This window comes from Mesoplodon densirostris, chromosome 1 (assembly GCF_025265405.1).
Source record: "Mesoplodon densirostris isolate mMesDen1 chromosome 1, mMesDen1 primary haplotype, whole genome shotgun sequence".
In the NCBI taxonomy this organism is placed as follows: domain Eukaryota; kingdom Metazoa; phylum Chordata; class Mammalia; order Artiodactyla; family Ziphiidae; genus Mesoplodon; species Mesoplodon densirostris.
The window spans coordinates 188,020,697-188,037,656 of record NC_082661.1 but is presented as its reverse complement, the minus strand read 5'-3'; the positions used below and the strand labels follow the sequence as shown (position 1 = coordinate 188,037,656).

At 34.9% G+C, this 16,960-nt stretch overlaps 1 protein-coding gene across 9 annotated transcripts in view; it reads left to right on the top strand.

Moving 5' to 3' along the window:
- ANKRD17 (ankyrin repeat domain 17) overlaps nt 1-16,960 on the top strand; it is a 163,380-nt gene that overhangs the window by 82,261 nt on the left and 64,159 nt on the right. For 6 of the 9 annotated variants that reach the window (XM_060113335.1, XM_060113314.1, XM_060113309.1 and 3 more), the window contains exons 4-14: nt 2,642-2,789; nt 3,053-3,200; nt 4,365-4,598; nt 7,734-7,828; nt 9,784-10,021; nt 11,356-11,547; nt 11,903-12,036; nt 14,194-14,281; nt 15,536-15,663; nt 15,916-16,059; nt 16,599-16,701. In XM_060113335.1, the coding sequence (XP_059969318.1) occupies nt 2,642-2,789; nt 3,053-3,200; nt 4,365-4,598; nt 7,734-7,828; nt 9,784-10,021; nt 11,356-11,547; nt 11,903-12,036; nt 14,194-14,281; nt 15,536-15,663; nt 15,916-16,059; nt 16,599-16,701 (1,652 nt within the window). The remainder of the gene's footprint in view (nt 1-2,641; nt 2,790-3,052; nt 3,201-4,364; nt 4,599-7,733; nt 7,829-9,783; nt 10,022-11,355; nt 11,548-11,902; nt 12,037-14,193; nt 14,282-15,535; nt 15,664-15,915; nt 16,060-16,598; nt 16,702-16,960) is intronic. The other 3 variants (XM_060113325.1, XM_060113320.1, XM_060113364.1) reach the window with 1 other exon arrangement.

The following is a 16,960-nucleotide window of genomic DNA, read 5'->3' as shown; positions in this document are numbered from 1 at the left end:
ACCAGGGATTAAACCCAGGCCACGGCAGTGAAAGCCGAATCCTAACCACTAGACTACCAGGGAGCTCCCAACACAGGTTTTTTTCAGTAGTGAATACTACATTGCTGCACAGTCTGTGGTTGGTTGAATCCATGGATGCAGAAACGTGGATATAGAGATATGGAGGGCAGAGTGATTAAGTTATTTGCAGATTTTTCAGCTGAGTGGAGTGTGGTTACCCCTAACCCCCGTGTTGTTCAAGGGTCAACTGTATTTTAGCAGTTACCTTTAAATAGTTGAAAAAATGAGAACACTCTTTTATATGTGAATTTAGAGAATAAAAAATAGCATTCAAGAATTGTCTTTTATATAATAGTGTTTTTATGCAACATCTTTTAGTATTAACAAGTGTGAATTTGCTGTTTCTCTTAACTCTGTGTTTGTCTTCATTCATCTAAGTTTTCTGTTTTTATTAATTTATTTTACCATCCTTCTCATAGATTGTCCCTCCTTCTTTAGTTATCTTCCAGTTCTGTTCCTTAGTTAACGTTCAGTTTTACTAGCCTACAATATTATTGATATTCTCCAGGTATTTTTTAATGTGCCTTCTGGGACTGGCAAGACACCTTGAAGAGTATATTAAAGCTAGTTCAACAGGAAATAGAATAGAAAAGTAAAAAGTCATAGATTCTTTGGCACTGACACTACTAAAAGTGATCAGCAAAACACCAGACCATGTTTGTGACAGTCATATTTGTTCAGCAAAGCTTGAGAAACAGTGGAGCGCGGTGGGTGTTATGTGTCAGATTTTACATTAGTTAAATGTGGTGCCATGTGCCAGATTTAACATACCCTTTGCTCAGAAGTTGTGAAGTTCAATTGTTGCTAGAGTAGTTCCAGAATGGCTCTTTTAAAGCTAACACACCTAAGGAAATTGAATGAAAGTTCAAATGGGAAAATAAAGGAGGATGTGTGCCTGAGGGGGTGAGAGAGAATGAGAGACCACCTGAAAGGGAGAAAAAGTATGTTCTTATACATCATATGTCTTGTGGGAGGGATTTGTCCTGAACTTACTTAAAGGTGATAGAGAACATTGAGTCAAGAGACTGTCAGTGCCTATAAAATGGGAAATTAAGAGACAAACTTATTAAGTGCTATTTGAGACTTTGACTTTGACAGGGGACAGTACAGTTAACAAGTAGACAAAATATGTAGTATGGCATACAATGATACGATTATGGGCAGAAGAAATTGAATGGGGAAGTGCTAAGGCAGTGTTTGGGGTTAGGGATCATGTTGCATTTTTAATAGGGTAGTCAGGGAAACCCTCATTTAAAAGGTGGCTTTTTAGCAAAGACCCGAAATAGATGAGGCAGTGAGCTGCTCCTGGGAGAAGCTTTTTTGTCAGAGGGATAGAAGATACATAAATCTTGGAGTTACAGCTTAATTAGCATTTTTGATGAAAAACAGGAAAGCCAATTTGGCTAAATCGGAAAGAGTAAGTGAGAATAGTAGGTGATGAAACCAGAGAAGTAAAAGAAGGAGTTTGAGATCCTACCACTGGACAGGTCTTATAAGGATTCTGACTTTTACTGTGGGTAAGATTAAAGGCCAATGGAGGATTCTGAGCAGAGGAGTGACAGGTCTACTTCCTTTTAAGCAAGATCTCTCTGGCTCCTTCACTGAAAAGAGCCTGAAGGAGAGCAAGGGTAAAAGCAGGGAGACTGCTTAGGAGACTTCACCATAATCTTGGCTAAGGATGATGTTCTTAAAACTGGGTGGTAGTGATAATATGGGTGTAGAAAACAGGTTATCCATGGATGATGGCTTTAGTACCTGAAGTGACAGGGCCATGTTTTAAAAGGAGGTTGTAAGAATTGAGGTATATTTGAAATAAAGGAATATTAATGAAGAGACTTGGATTTAGTGTTTTTCTAAGAATGAACTTTAGCCGCAAGTGAAGGAATCTTTAGAAATGTCTATAGTTGAAATTCTTTTGGAAGATTTACAGGGCAAATGCTTTACTCTAAGTATAATTTTCTGTTGTTCCACCACTTTTTCCACTCTCCTTTTGCTTGAATTAAGCCTTTGCCTTACCTGGATATTTTTCATATTTCTCCAAAACGTGATGGCATAAGTAAATACTTCAATAAAAGAATCTCCTTCTCAGTTATTCATAGATTAGTCAAAATTACATGCTCACAACTTTCCTATCTGATTTCCCTTTACTTGATTGAAGAACTCAGGCGTTTATAATTAGTAAAAGTTTTACCCATTTCATTAAATCTTATAAAATTTTTCTAGTGACTAAACAAACAGAAGTGTAATTATAACTTGTATTTCCTTCATGTGATTTTTCTATACAATTTTATGTTTTAAAATTTTGGATTTTTTCCCTACTTATAGTAAATTAGACTTTATCTTTCAGTTACATGACTGAAAACATTTTGTAATGTGGATAATTTTAATTCAGTGACTTTTATATGTAGATTTTAAAAACTCAGTGAACTGAATCATTTTATTTTCTTTTTGTTATGAGTCATATTGAAATAATCGTTCTTTTTAGCACTACTGTCCAGATTAATTTCAAAAAATCAACACTTATGCTGGGCAATTTTTTATATTCTTATATCCTGATATTACAATATTCTTCCCCCAATAGCCGCAGTTTGGCAGAAGCCTGTTCAGAAGGAGATGTAAATGCTGTGCGAAAGTTACTCATTGAAGGGCGAAGTGTAAATGAACACACTGAGGAAGGGGAGAGCCTCCTTTGTTTAGCTTGTTCTGCTGGATATTATGAGCTTGCACAGGTTTGTATTATCAAAATAAAGCTCACAGTTTTTTGATTGTTTTGTCTTAATTTGGCCTGTGTATTAAGGAAATAATAAAATAAAATCAACCATCAGGCTCATTTCAAGAAATAGTTTTGTTAGATACTTTTTTTTTTGTTTATTGGCTCTTTTGTTTATTGGCTCTGTAATATGACTAGGTAGGTGTTAACATAAATATATGTTCAAAAACTTTTGATGAAAATATCATTTTCTAATATCCTTTAAACTTTTTCTTTCATAAGGTTTTGTTGGCAATGCATGCCAATGTGGAAGATAGGGGGATCAAAGGTGACATTACACCTTTAATGGCTGCTGCTAATGGAGGACATGTCAAAATTGTGAAGTTGCTGCTAGCTCATAAAGCTGATGTCAATGCACAGTCTTCAACAGGTTATGCATCCTTCTTTTTCAGTTTTTAAATATTAACACCCTCTGATAGTAATTAATTCACATGAAAGTGATCATTAGTGATGCTTTTGCAATTATCCGTGCTGCACATTTGTATGTATCTGTGCATTAGGCTTAAAGTACATAGAATGTATTTTGAATGAAATTTCTCCTGTTTTGTGTATGAGTGCTATTAACTGGCCTTGGTTCTTTTATATTAAACATTGGCCCAGTTAAAAGGACCATCCTCTTGGAAGTGGAGAGGATGGTCTCCACCTCTCAAACCCAAGTTTCCTATTTATCAGGGGAAAATGGGAGGGAAGATAGGGAGAATAAGAAGGATATGCAACAGAAGGCAGGTCTGTCATTGCCTAGTGTTAATAAATTGCAGCCAATAGAAAAAGGAAGTATTATGAAAACATTATGTTACACAAGAGACAATGTTAATCTAAATCAGTTTTTTATTTCTTTCAAATTTGGGCATAGATGGATTTGTGTAAAAGCTCTAAAATATATGAAAATATATTTTGTGCATTTCCTTCATGCAAGATTTTTTAATTCATTAAATATTTTAAATAATTTTAAAGGTCTGCATGTTCTGGTTTGAGGGGGTTTTAGGAATTCTTATTTTACCCAGAAGTTAACTTTTTTTCCCCTGTAACATGGGAGATTTTTATCATTAAGAGGGAATGTTTTTGAAATTATTTTAACTTTGGCCACCAGTTAACTGACGTGTAAAGTTGTGGTGAAAACGGTACGTGACTAAAAGGAACAGTATGAGGTATATCTATATATGATGAATAATTATAATCCAAAGAAAAAATAAAGCTTGGGAAACATTTCTCTGATTAAAGGTAGAATCAATGTAACTTTTTCCTCATGTGGGAAGTTAGTTTCAGAATTGCTCAGTTCTTTCATAACTCTACAATTGTGATAAGTGTATCTGATTTTCCACATGTGTTTGACCCTGATTTTTAAATGGAAAGAATAGAGAGTTGATTTCAGTAAGATAAAATGTAATGAAGAAAAGAATTATATATATAAGTGTAATAGCTAAATTTATTAAGATTATAGTCTCTCATTTCAGTTTTGTCTTTGATACTAAATAAACCTCTATTTTATTTTGGTATTTTATGTTAATGTCTTTGTTTTTCTTCATTCAAATAGGCAATACAGCACTTACATATGCTTGTGCTGGAGGTTATGTAGATGTTGTAAAGGTGCTCTTGGAATCCGGTGCTAGTATTGAGGACCATAATGAAAATGGTCATACTCCTCTTATGGAAGCTGGAAGTGCTGGACATGTGGAAGTAGCCAGATTGCTGCTAGAAAATGGGGCTGGCATTAATACGCATTCCAATGAATTTAAAGAGAGTGCCCTTACGTTAGCTTGTTACAAAGGTACAGTAAAGAACTTTTTTTTTAAACAAAGTTTTTAAACTCATGAAATGATGGTTACTTCTTATAGGATGGTTAGTCACTTAAAATAAAAAATAAAATATTGTAATAGTACGTTGTAAATAAGTGTTTAAAGTGTTTTAGATTTTAAAAGTTTAATATATAAAGTTTATGTATTAAACTTTTAAACTATACACTCAATATTATAAATATTGTCAATAAAAAATGACTGTTGATCCAGTTGTTTTATTAGAAACAGTTATTTAATTTTAATATACACTGTACTTTTTAATGATTTTGCTTGTCAGAGTATTTTGCCTGGTTTACACAAAAGAATCCTATTGAATCCGGAAGCGTTTAGCCTGTAAATTTAAAGTAAATGCAATAAAAGCTAGAATGAGGGGCTTCCCTGGCGGTCCAGTGGTTAAGACTCCGTGCTTCCACTGCAGGGGGCGTGGGTTAGATCCCTGGTAGGAGAACTAAGATCCCACGTGCCGTGCAATACGGCCAGTAAAGAAATAAATAAATAGAAGCTAGAATGATTTATTAACAAGAAGGTGCTTAAGCTATTTCTCATGATACCAAGAAGAAAGGAAAAAAATTGAAGAGAAAGAAGGATATATGAAAAGGAAAATAAAAAGTGGTGTGGAGGGAGTTTGTATTCAAAAGAACAATTTTAGAGTATCATCAACACATTTAATAAAGTTAGAAGGAAGAGCTGGTTGAAATTGAGAATACCTACCAATATATATCTGTACAGAGGGGGTACATAGTGTTCTAAATGATGTCGATCAACCTGAAAATATTGATAATAGAGTAAAATATCTTCTTGGGGGGGGCAAGATAATTGTCTGGAAAGATGCTTGGTCTTCAGCTAGTTAATCTAGATTCTAGATTCTAAAAAGACAGCCACAGAGCCAGACATTTTTCAGAATCAACCTTTTTGACAGGTAAATTGCTATAAACTAAGAAACTTTTTTTTTTTTTTAAAGAAGATGTTGGGGGTTGGAGTTTATTAATTTATTTTATTTATTTTTGCTGTGTTGGGTCTTTGTTTCTGTGCCAGGGCTTTCTCTAGTTGTGGCAAGCGGGGGCCACTCTTCATCGTGGTGCGCGGGCCTCTCACTATCGCGGCCTCTGTTGTTGCGGAGCACAGGCTCCAGACGCGCAGGCTCAGTAGTTGTGGCTCTTGGGCCCAGTTGCTCCGCGGCACATGGGATCCTCCCAGACCACGGCTCTAACCCGTGTCCCCTGCATTAGCAGGTAGATTCTCAACCACTGCGCCACCAGGGAAGCCCTAAACTAAGAAACTTTTTAAAAAGAAAATTTCATGACATTTTATACCTGCATAGCCATTCACTTCAATGTTTTCTACCATCTGCAGCTGTGTCATGATTGTATCATAAAATAAGTGATACATTTTTGACCCAGAGGCATCAAGAAAAAGCTCTTGCAAGGCAAGGTACAAAAGTTGAGGAGGCATTCACTCTCGATGGCTGAATCTTCACGTACACTAGCCTGTGAGTGAATGTCTCCTTAAATTTTGCACCCAGGGCTTTGATTCCTTCACCCTTGTGTTGGCCCTCCTGTTGTTTTGTTTCATTCTATCAGTACTTCAGAGTGGCCAGGGTTTTGTTAGGTCTTTTGGAATAACTTCACTTAAAAAACATGGCTAAAATACTCCTTAGACACATAAGTGACTAAAATTTAAATTAAATGTAAAAATGTGCTCTAAAGGACTTTTGATTGTCTCATGTTACAGATAATTCAGATTAAGGGTACTTAGGAAGCACAGCTGAGGTCTCTTACTTCTCCAGTTCTCTTTAGTAGTTTCGCAGAGGTTGATCTTCATTGGGAGGGGAGGAATTAAGCCTTGGGGCAGCCTCTCCAGGGCAGGCTGATTGGGTGGCTCTGTCTTACCTTTCCATCAAATACTTTTGAAACTGGAACTAGCTCCATTTTACTACTGAGACCCAGCTGGCCAATGAGCTTTGAAATGGGGCTATATATAACTACTCTTCCCTCTCTCCTATGCTTGTAGCCTCACCCTGCTGAGGTTGGGGCTTGCAGGCTTTCGTTAGAGAAACTGGATATAGAACTGAGCTGGTGGAGAACATCTCTACTACTTCCAAGGATCCATGGACACTCTTACTTTCCCCTATTTCTGGTGAGGTCTCTTAGGATACAGATTGACAAGGAGGAGATGGGGAAGGGATAGAATTCAGGCTGAGACCAAACATTGATGTGGATCTTTGGAAAGGGAGAATGACAGAGAGGAAGGAGAGATAGTTTGTTAGCAAAAACAAGGTATGGCAGGTGCTACAGTTATTCACCAGAGTTAATTTTAACTGTTCATGATTCCACCATCCACTCCTTCCTCCATTTCCAGTTGACTGAAAATTGACTGCAGCTCATTTCCAGATGAAGTTGGAAAAAAATTAGTCACTTTTCTACTGTTTCTTACATAGTATCTGAAGTCCTTTTTAAAAAATAATTTATGTTCATTGTAACTACTCACAAGGTAATCTTTATCTGAACTGAAGCATATGGTTTATTTGAAACTACATAAATATATGTGTGTGTATATATATATGTATGTGTATGTATATATTTATATCTAAATAAAGGAATAAATATAAATGGTGTTGTTTCAAGAATATTTTTATATATATGGTTTCCAACTTACAAGCAGGTTGTTCCTAAAATGTCTGTGAGTTAGTTATGGAAACTTAAAGCTCATATCCCCATAGAAATAACTTCAATGATGAGTATCATCCCAGGCTACTAGTCCACAAAAGCTAATTTAGTCTGTAGTATAAATAAAATAACTATGGCATGCCTGGGCCCTAAAAAGGTTGCAGAGGGGATATTCTGGGTGTTGCATTTTAGGGCCACCTTTGCTCACCTACAGCAAGGATTTTAGTAATAGCAGTTTCTAGGGTAACAGGGTAAGGAGTAGAAAAGCACAGATCACTTGTATAATTTGTGTTGGGCAGTTGAGGGTGGCTTGTAGCTGACTTTGGTATTATGGTGATAAATGTATTGCTATAAGTTAAATATAACTTTTCAAAATATTGTAATTTTATTTTTGGGGAATAATAAAGTATTTTTAAGTAATCTTATAAACTTTTGGTTTAGGACATCTAGAGATGGTGCGATTTCTTTTGGAAGCAGGCGCAGATCAAGAGCATAAAACAGATGAAATGCACACTGCTTTAATGGAGGCTTGCATGGTAAGATTGGTGAAATACATGCATGAAATATATTTATATGTTAGGTAGAGACAGAGCCAGTGTATAGTGAGTGCCATTTCCTTGGGTTCAAAGATTCTGTTTATCATGACTTGTGGATCAGAACCTCAGCTACCTGAGTTATAAGAGCCAGTCGTGCAATAATATTAACTTCTATCAGAGGTGCTTTCTGAAGCTTTGTAGCACTACCTATTTTTTCTTAGTCTCCCATAGTTATACTGGTTTTATGTAATTGGCACAAAAAGTGACTTTTAAAAGATTGATCAATGATATTAAAAATGAGAACATAATCCACAGAGTATGCACATAATACTAAGTAAAACATGTTCATCAAACCTGTAATTTAAAGTTTATGAAATATTTGAAATTAGAATATTATTTGCATTACATAATTCTCCCTCTGTCATTCTCCTTTCCCAAAGATCCCTTTCCAAAGATTCTCCCTTCCCCAAGATCCTCTATCATGGTCTTTTCTCAGCCCTGAATTCCTTTTTTTAAGAACTTTTTTTTTTTAATTTGTACTTGAGAATACGTAATAATAGTATTCGTAAACTTCTGTATCTCAGTCTATGACTTGTGGCACAGAAATGAATCAGAATAACATTATAGACAGATTTATGAGAAAAACACACCAAAGATAAAACAGACCCCAAATTAATTTTAAGTTTCTTGTCTCAACTTCCCTTCAGAGAATGATTATTGAAATGATGTTAAATTTTAATTACTAATTACAAAAAAAATTAGGTAGCCATTTAAGACGAGTTATTTTTGGTTTTTCTTATTTCCATACAGTGTTTGCTTTAGTAAATTATTCTTTTGATTAAACAAACTTTCTGGGAGGGTTATGCGTTCCCCATCTGTTAAAGTAATATCCTTCTCTAGGGTTGTTGTGAGGATTAAATGATATAATGTGTGTAAGGAACTTAAAACATCCTTGCCACCCCCATTAGAGAAACAAACTATATGTAGATTAAAAAATTAAAGTGGAATATTCTGTAGACCTACTCTGCATGCAATGTAAGTAAGTGTTAAAAGTAGATGAAAGATACTAGTAGGGGCCATACGTTTTGGAGACTTGCTAAGAGGCTGAGGTTTTAAACTGGACTTTAAAGGAAATGTAGGAGTTGACTACTTATGGAAGGAGAAAATTCTGAGCCAAAGGAACAGCAAAGTAACCACAGTGATAAGACATTAAAATTGTGTAATATGGCAAGTACCAAGGCAAAAATGGGCATGACATGTTCAAAAGAAGATGAAATGTCTGTGAGGTAATACAGAAGGAAAAACTGTATCAAAGGAAGAAAGAATGGAAAAGTGAGCCTTGGGGTTGCCAATATTTAGGAAAACTGTGAGAAAGGGAGACCGGTAAAGAAGACAGAAGATATTAAGAGAGAACTTCTTTTTCTTTTTCTTAATTGTCACTGGCATTTGATTGTCGAACAACAAAGGAATTACCATGTACATATTGTGTTCCCTTTTCCCTAACACATCATGCTCAACTCCCCACTCCTCTAAAAAGTATTGGATTTTTCTTTCTCTACCTAGCCAAAACTTTGCTTATCCTTAAAGTTTCTATGAAAATCCTACTTTCCCTTTCTAAACTTTATACTTTTAGCATTTAAGCTTATACTATGCAGTGTTGATGTTATCTCACAGTAATCTCTTATTTTATGTGCTTACTGTTTTTTTTCCTGAGGTTAATAAGCTTTTTGATTGAAGATATTTTTCTACATATTTTATATCCTCAATTGCTATTTACTACTAGAGTAAACTGTAGATATGTCTTAATTAATGCTTGCTTACTCACCTGTTAAATGTAGATTTATTAATTCTTATTTGAATTGAGATCAGTAAACTTCATTGTATAGCAATTGGGAAGTATTTTTAAAGATTTTTTAATGGTGCTGATTCAGTTTTTTTAATTGCATTGTAATCAGGATGGCCACGTTGAAGTAGCTAGGCTACTTCTTGACAGTGGTGCCCAAGTGAACATGCCTGCTGATTCATTTGAATCACCATTGACTTTGGCTGCATGTGGTGGGCACGTGGAACTTGCGGCTTTACTTATTGAAAGAGGAGCTAGCCTGGAAGAGGTCAATGATGAAGGTTATACACCATTGATGGAAGCTGCTCGTGAAGGACATGAAGAAATGGTGGCGTTACTTTTAGGCCAAGGTAACCAATACCAATCAAGACACTAACGCATAAATGTGTAAAATGTAAGATTATGATTTTATAAAATTGAATTTATTTCATTTTTCTAGTAGATTTGTAATGAGGTGCTATCACAAAAACTAAAGATGAAATATTTTCTTTGAAAACAGCTCTCATACTGCACTAAATAAAATCAAATGGACTTCTTTACTATTTAAGAGCTTTCAGAGCCATTTTGTGCTGTGAGAATAAAAATAGAAGTGGGGGTGGGATAGGGTTGTAGGTTATGTAGGGGCATGTATGAGATTCAGCATTTCTGCAGCTAATATATTGAGAGAATGCCTCTTAGGGCAGAATACCTATTAATAAATATTTGATGTTTCTAGTGTTTCACTGTGGGAAATCTTGCCATAAGGACTAACTTGATGAGAATGCAAGAATGCATGTATGAGAAGCTGTCAAGGAGCTCAGTACACAGTGGGCTTCTCTTTTGGGGAAAGTGAAACAGTTACTTGACTGTATTAAGATACCTTAACTTTAGGAGTAATCTCGCATCTCTATCCATATTGGTAACCTGGTTTTATATCTCTTTTAATAGTAAAGGTTTTGTCTGTACAAATTTAAGAGGAATGGCACATTTTTTAAAAACCTTTTACTGAGAGGTAATATTGACTAGAATTTTAAAAGCATAATGTTTGGAGCAGGCTTCTTAGGTTTGAATCACAAATCCACTTCTTGCCGATTTTGTAACTTTAGGCAAGTTTCTAACCTTCTGTGCCTCAATTTTGTTGTCTGTAGGGTTTGTTGTGAGAGTTTATAGATGTGTATAAAGCTTTTAGAACACTGTTTGTCATACAGTGCCTGTTAAGTGTTAAATGTGGTGATGGTGGTAGTAGTGATGATGCTAATGTTGTGACCTTGGGCAAGTTAGTTAATCTCAATTTCCTTAGCTGTAAAAATGGAGCTAACAGTAATATGTAAAATGCCTGACAAATAACAGCATATTAAATATTACCTATTATTATTTTCATCAACATCTTTATCATCATTATTTTGAATCTTTATAACTAAGGAATGTGGTTTATTTTCTAAGGCCTTAAATCACATGACTTGTACCTTCTGGCTGAATAAATCTTATTCCAGCAGTGTACATCAAATATGGGCTAGTGGATGTGGTTTTGATAGTTTTCTTTATTTTTAACTGCCTCCTAGAATAGGGGAGAGGTACTTCATCATTTAGTAAATTAATATAAATGTTCATTTTTGAAGTATAGTTTACTAGGAAATAATCATGTTGTGCTTATCTCTGGAATAAGTTAATGACTTTCTTTAAATAATTAGAATCTTTATTTTAGGAGCAAATATCAATGCACAGACAGAAGAAACTCAAGAAACTGCCTTGACTTTGGCTTGCTGTGGAGGCTTTCTGGAAGTGGCAGACTTTCTAATTAAGGCAGGAGCTGATATAGAACTAGGGTGTTCTACCCCTTTAATGGAAGCTGCTCAAGAGGGTCATTTGGAGTTAGTTAAATACTTATTAGCTGCAGGTAGGCATTTTTGCATTTGGGAGTTTTTTTACATGATTTATTTAAGTAAAAATATTACAATGCAAATAGCTTTTTTTGATGTATGATGCACTGAATGTGTATAGAAAAATAATGTGATAAATTTTTTAGTGTATTCTGAATAAACAATTTACCTTATTGCTGTTTGAAATATCTGCAGTTTTAATTTTAAGCAGTAATCTATTTCTAATTTTTTTTCTTTTTTGCTTTTAAAGATGCTGACAATATTCTCTATTTCTAGAAATGGATAAGGCTGTTTTGTCTAATTTGAGGAGATATGGCTTATCTAGAAGAAATTTCAGTATCCACATTTGTGTCTTATGATTCTTTTATTAAGGCTGTGTATCTAACACTACTGCAGGAGCTAATGTTCATGCAACAACAGCAACAGGGGATACAGCACTAACATACGCCTGTGAAAATGGTCATACCGATGTAGCAGATGTCTTACTTCAGGCAGGAGCAGATCTGGTAAGCTATGTCACTTTCTAAATCTTAATATTTAAAGCTAAGACAAGAAATTAATTGAAAGGAGATTATAGACAAAAGGTATTTCTTTACTTCTAATTTTATGTTGGACTTTTTGCCATTCTTTATCTCATTTAGTCATATTTTTTTCCTATGCTGTTTGGTGTCCATTCTTATTTTCCTTGTTAGCAGGACTATCCAGTCTACTACCCCTTTTCCCCTACAAAAAAGGGAAAATTTTGTGTTTGATATGTTAATAATTAATACAAATTTTCTCTTAAGTTCTTAGCTATTTTTAGAAGCTTTTCTGATTTGTCATAAAAAAGCAAATATGCCTTAGAGGCATTTCACTGTAGTTTAGGAAATAAATTGTACCTATACCATTCAAAGCATTATTAAATAAAGGAGTTAAAAACATAAGTATTCAGTAAATAATATTTTCCCTGAAATAACTTTTTATTTAGTGAGAAGGATGAAATACTAAGGTCATTTTTAAAAATATTTATTTATTTATTTATTTATTTATTTATTTATTTTGGGCCGCGTTGGGTCTTCGTTGCTGTGCACAGGCTTTCTCTAGTTGCAGCGAGCAGAGGTTTCTCTTGTTGCGGAGCACAGGCTCTAGGTGCGTGGGCTTCGGTAGTTGTGGCACTCAGGCTCAGTAGTTGTGGCACATGGGCTTAGTTGCTCCACGGCATGTTGGGTCTTACCGGACCAGGGCTCGAACCCATGCATTGGCAGGCGGATTCTTAACCACTGCGCCACCAGGGAAGTCCCTCCTGAGGTCATTTTAAGGTAGATTACAAAGAGATGTCATAGGGAAAGGACAGACAGTAAAAAAGCTCAGAAGAGATGAAGACGTCATCTGAGATGTTATGTTTGGGGCTGGGTAAGGTTTAGAAAGGTAGATACTGCGCTGTTGTTACAAAAGAGATACTCCAGTTGGAAGAAATAGTATGAGTACAGCCTGAGAGGTAGGGAAGAATAAAGCAATTGTGTGTGGGGAAAATAGTCATTCTTCCAGTTTAGCCTGTGAGGGAGTAAGAAAGGTAGGTTTTAGTTAAAACATGAGCACCCGTGTGTTCATGGGGCTGAGATTAATAAGCAAATGTGTTTTCCTGTAGAAGTTCATAGTTTGTGACAGAAACTCACATGCAGGCAGAATCAGGTTCCTCAGTTAACTGGTTTCTTAAACTTTACTTCTCTTTCCTCATTTATGAAAGGAGAGGGTTAAATTAGATTACTATTGTGGCCTCCTTCAGCTCTGTCTGTGTTGGTACAACTCTTGGAGAATTTATGATGAACATTATATTCTAGCTAGTCATGCGCATATTCTTCTTATTAGGTTTTGAGCTTCTTCAGCTTAGGAACTAGATTTCCAGTGTTTTACTACAGTGACTGTGAAACATACAGCAATGTAATCTTGCTTAGTTAATTGCAATTAAAACAACTTAGTGTGTGACTTAAGAGAAGAATCATCAGATGTAAGTGTAAAAAATGCTGACATATAAAATGCTTTATAAAAGGTGTTTTTTTCTCAAACCTTTATACTGTAAGATCTGAAAATTTTTCCTATGCTGATATTCTGAATTGCAAAAATGCAGCTGGTTCTCCATCCTTTTGAAACCCAGAAATCTCTAGTAATGTCTTATAATTGATGGTATTAAATATCACTAGCCTTGTTATTTTTATGTAAGGTAAAATAGAGATAATGAGAAGCCTGTAAAGGCAGAGAGTGATATACTTAGAGAAATTCATACACGTAGGATACAAATTTATGAAAAGAAAATCACTTGTAGTGGATTAGGATAATGTTGATAATGTTGATTGTTTGGAGAGGGCTGTGCTAGAGTGCCATTCATTGTTCAAGTTCCTCAGTCCTTTTTGTAGAGAGAAAGAAAAATTACCCAGATGGATTTAGATGAGGGTGTAGCAATCACATGAATATAACCCCAGTTCTTAATTTATCTGTATTTCCATAGAACATGTTTCTAATTTGAGATTGTTTAAATTAAAGAATGTATTCCTTGATTTACTTCAAAGCATGTTATTTAATATATTTAGATTCTGAAATTAGTTCAGTTCTCTTCTTTTTGATTTTCATAAAAAGGAATAATTGTTCATTAGAAATTAAATATCAAGTATGTGGTTTTTAAACAGGAGCATGAATCTGAAGGTGGAAGAACTCCTTTAATGAAAGCTGCAAGAGCTGGTCATGTTTGTACCGTTCAGTTCCTAATTAGTAAAGGTAGGTTTGTGTAAGGCAGTAATTTTTTTCCACAGGTATCTATCCCCTGCCCTTGGGTATTAAGAGATTTACAGGTAAAGAACATTTTGGAGGTGTCACGTGGTGGTGGGATGCTACTGAGATTTTTGAGAGTGGGTGGTTGATAAACATCCTGCAACACATAGAACCATTCCAAACTATGAAGAATTCTGATACCAAATACCACCCTTCTTAAAAAACATTTCAATACAGAAAAATTTCTCTATGTAAAAAACTTTGAGGGTTTAGATACCTTGAAGTCTTTTCTGTGTATGCAATAATCTATCTCGAAACCTGGATTTTTATGTTGTTTCTGCCACTGATTAATTTGAAGGCAAGTCACTTTTCTTCTTTATATTTCCTTGGGCCTAAGTTTCCTTCTTTGTAAAATATAGAGAGGTGGTCATAAATATAGCACCCCCCAAAAAATCAAAATTGAAATGGAACAAATATGCCAAAAATGCATTTTCATTCATGGTCATTTATTCTACTTTGAATACCAAAATCCTTAACTTACTGGTCAAAGTATTTTAGGCAATTTGAACACTTCCTTGTGTTATATGTTTATAAATAAGACATAGTATTCTCAAGAATGAAATTATTTTCAGTTATTATCTCCTCTCTTCTTTGGTTAATTTTAATGCATCTGATTCCAGTTTCTTCCTAGTATTTTATTTCCATTTCCCACATGCATAGCACAGTGTTGCAAATCAGGGATGAATTCATATTAAAGGGAAAATATACCAGTTTGCATTCTCAGATATTTCCCAGTGAAAAAAAGATTATACTACTATTACTTACTATTTTTTGTTAATTCCTTCCATATTTGGCCCATAGAGGGCAGTGTGGTTTATTTTTATTGGTTTTTAGTTATCTTTCCCACTGAAGATATTAAAATGTAGATAAAATTTTATATTTTACTTTTTTAAAACAGTGATTATATTAGGAATAATATATACTTTTATCATTATCTTTTAATGGTACATACTGAAACATTTATGGATGAAATTATATCATGTTTGTCTGGGATTTGTTTTAGAATAATTCAAGATGGGAGAGGAGAATGGATGTGGGTATATGTGAAATGATATTGGCCATGTTTATAATCATTGAAGCTGGGTAATGGGTATGTGGGGCTTCATTATACCGTTCTCTCTACTCTTCGATTTTGAAGTTTACCATAATTTAAGAAACAACACTCTATTAACATGATTTTTCACACCTTGTCTGTTTTAGGAGCAAATGTGAATAGAACCACAGCTAACAATGACCATACTGTACTGTCCCTGGCTTGTGCAGGGGGTCATCTGGCAGTGGTGGAACTACTTTTGGCTCATGGGGCAGATCCTACTCACCGTTTAAAAGTATGTAGCTCAAATGTTTCAGGTAGCATTGTGAATTACTCTTCACTCTTGAGCATAACAAATTATTATCTGTAAGTTCCACTTGTATTGGCATTCTAAATGTGTTCATTTTCTTCAGTTTTTAGAGAAAAGTGTTCTTTACTAAACCTAAAACTTTAATGTGTCTGGGGCCTGTTGGCTATATTTTCCTTAATATTTCTGTAAATTAACTTTAAAAAAAATGTTTTTCCCCTTCCATATTCACTCTTTTAGGATGGCTCGACTATGTTGATAGAAGCAGCAAAAGGTGGTCATACAAGCGTTGTTTGCTATCTTTTGGACTATCCCAATAACTTGCTTTCAGCCCCTCCACCAGATGTCACTCAGTTAACGCCCCCATCCCACGATTTAAATAGGGTAAGCTTCTAAACTAAAGCATTTTATGTTATATCATCTTTTTCCCTTTTTTGGTCATAGTTCAAGATTAAACTAGATTGTTTTTTGTTGTAATATGTAGTTCTTTTTATAGATAACTTACTTGATATGGTTAATGAACATCTGGTGTAATATTCAGATTCTAGATTGATATGATTTTGCTTTGCTTTCTTACTGTGGCCAGAATAACCTTTTGATTTCAAAGTTCATTAAAAAAATGTCATGGAGGGAATTCCCTGGCGTCTAGTGGTTGGGACTCAACGCTTTCACTGCTGGGTCCCGGGTTCAATCCTTGGTCAGGGAACTAAGATCCCATCCTGCAAGCTGTGCGGCATGGCCGGAAAAAAAAAAGTCATGGAAAATAATTTGATACCAACACATTTTAAGTAAATGTGGCGCCTGAGATTGTCATATGAAAAAATATTTTGAATGGATCTTTGTAACTTATTCTTCATTTAAAGCAAATTATGTAATGGAAGGTGTAGGAAAAGCAGATATATAATCAGTTTCATTTGTCTTAGGCTCCTCGTGTACCAGTTCAAGCACTGCCCATGGTTGTCCCACCTCAGGAGCCTGACAAACCACCTGCCAATGTTGCCACTACTCTTCCCATTAGGAATAAAGGTCAGTTATACTTCTAAAGACTTAACAAGTTGTCCAAGTAAAAATGATAAGATTGCAAAAAAAAACCAAAAACTGGCCATTTAAAATTATTATTCCACAAAATATGAATTTTACTAGGTCGGCATAATTGAAGATTTTTTTTTTTTAACAATGAAAAAAGCATGTTATTGGGAGAGAACATAGTTAAGAACACTAATTTGTGCTGCAATCAGAAGTATTAGCAGTGGAAATTCAGATGCTCATCTTTGATGCAATTCTG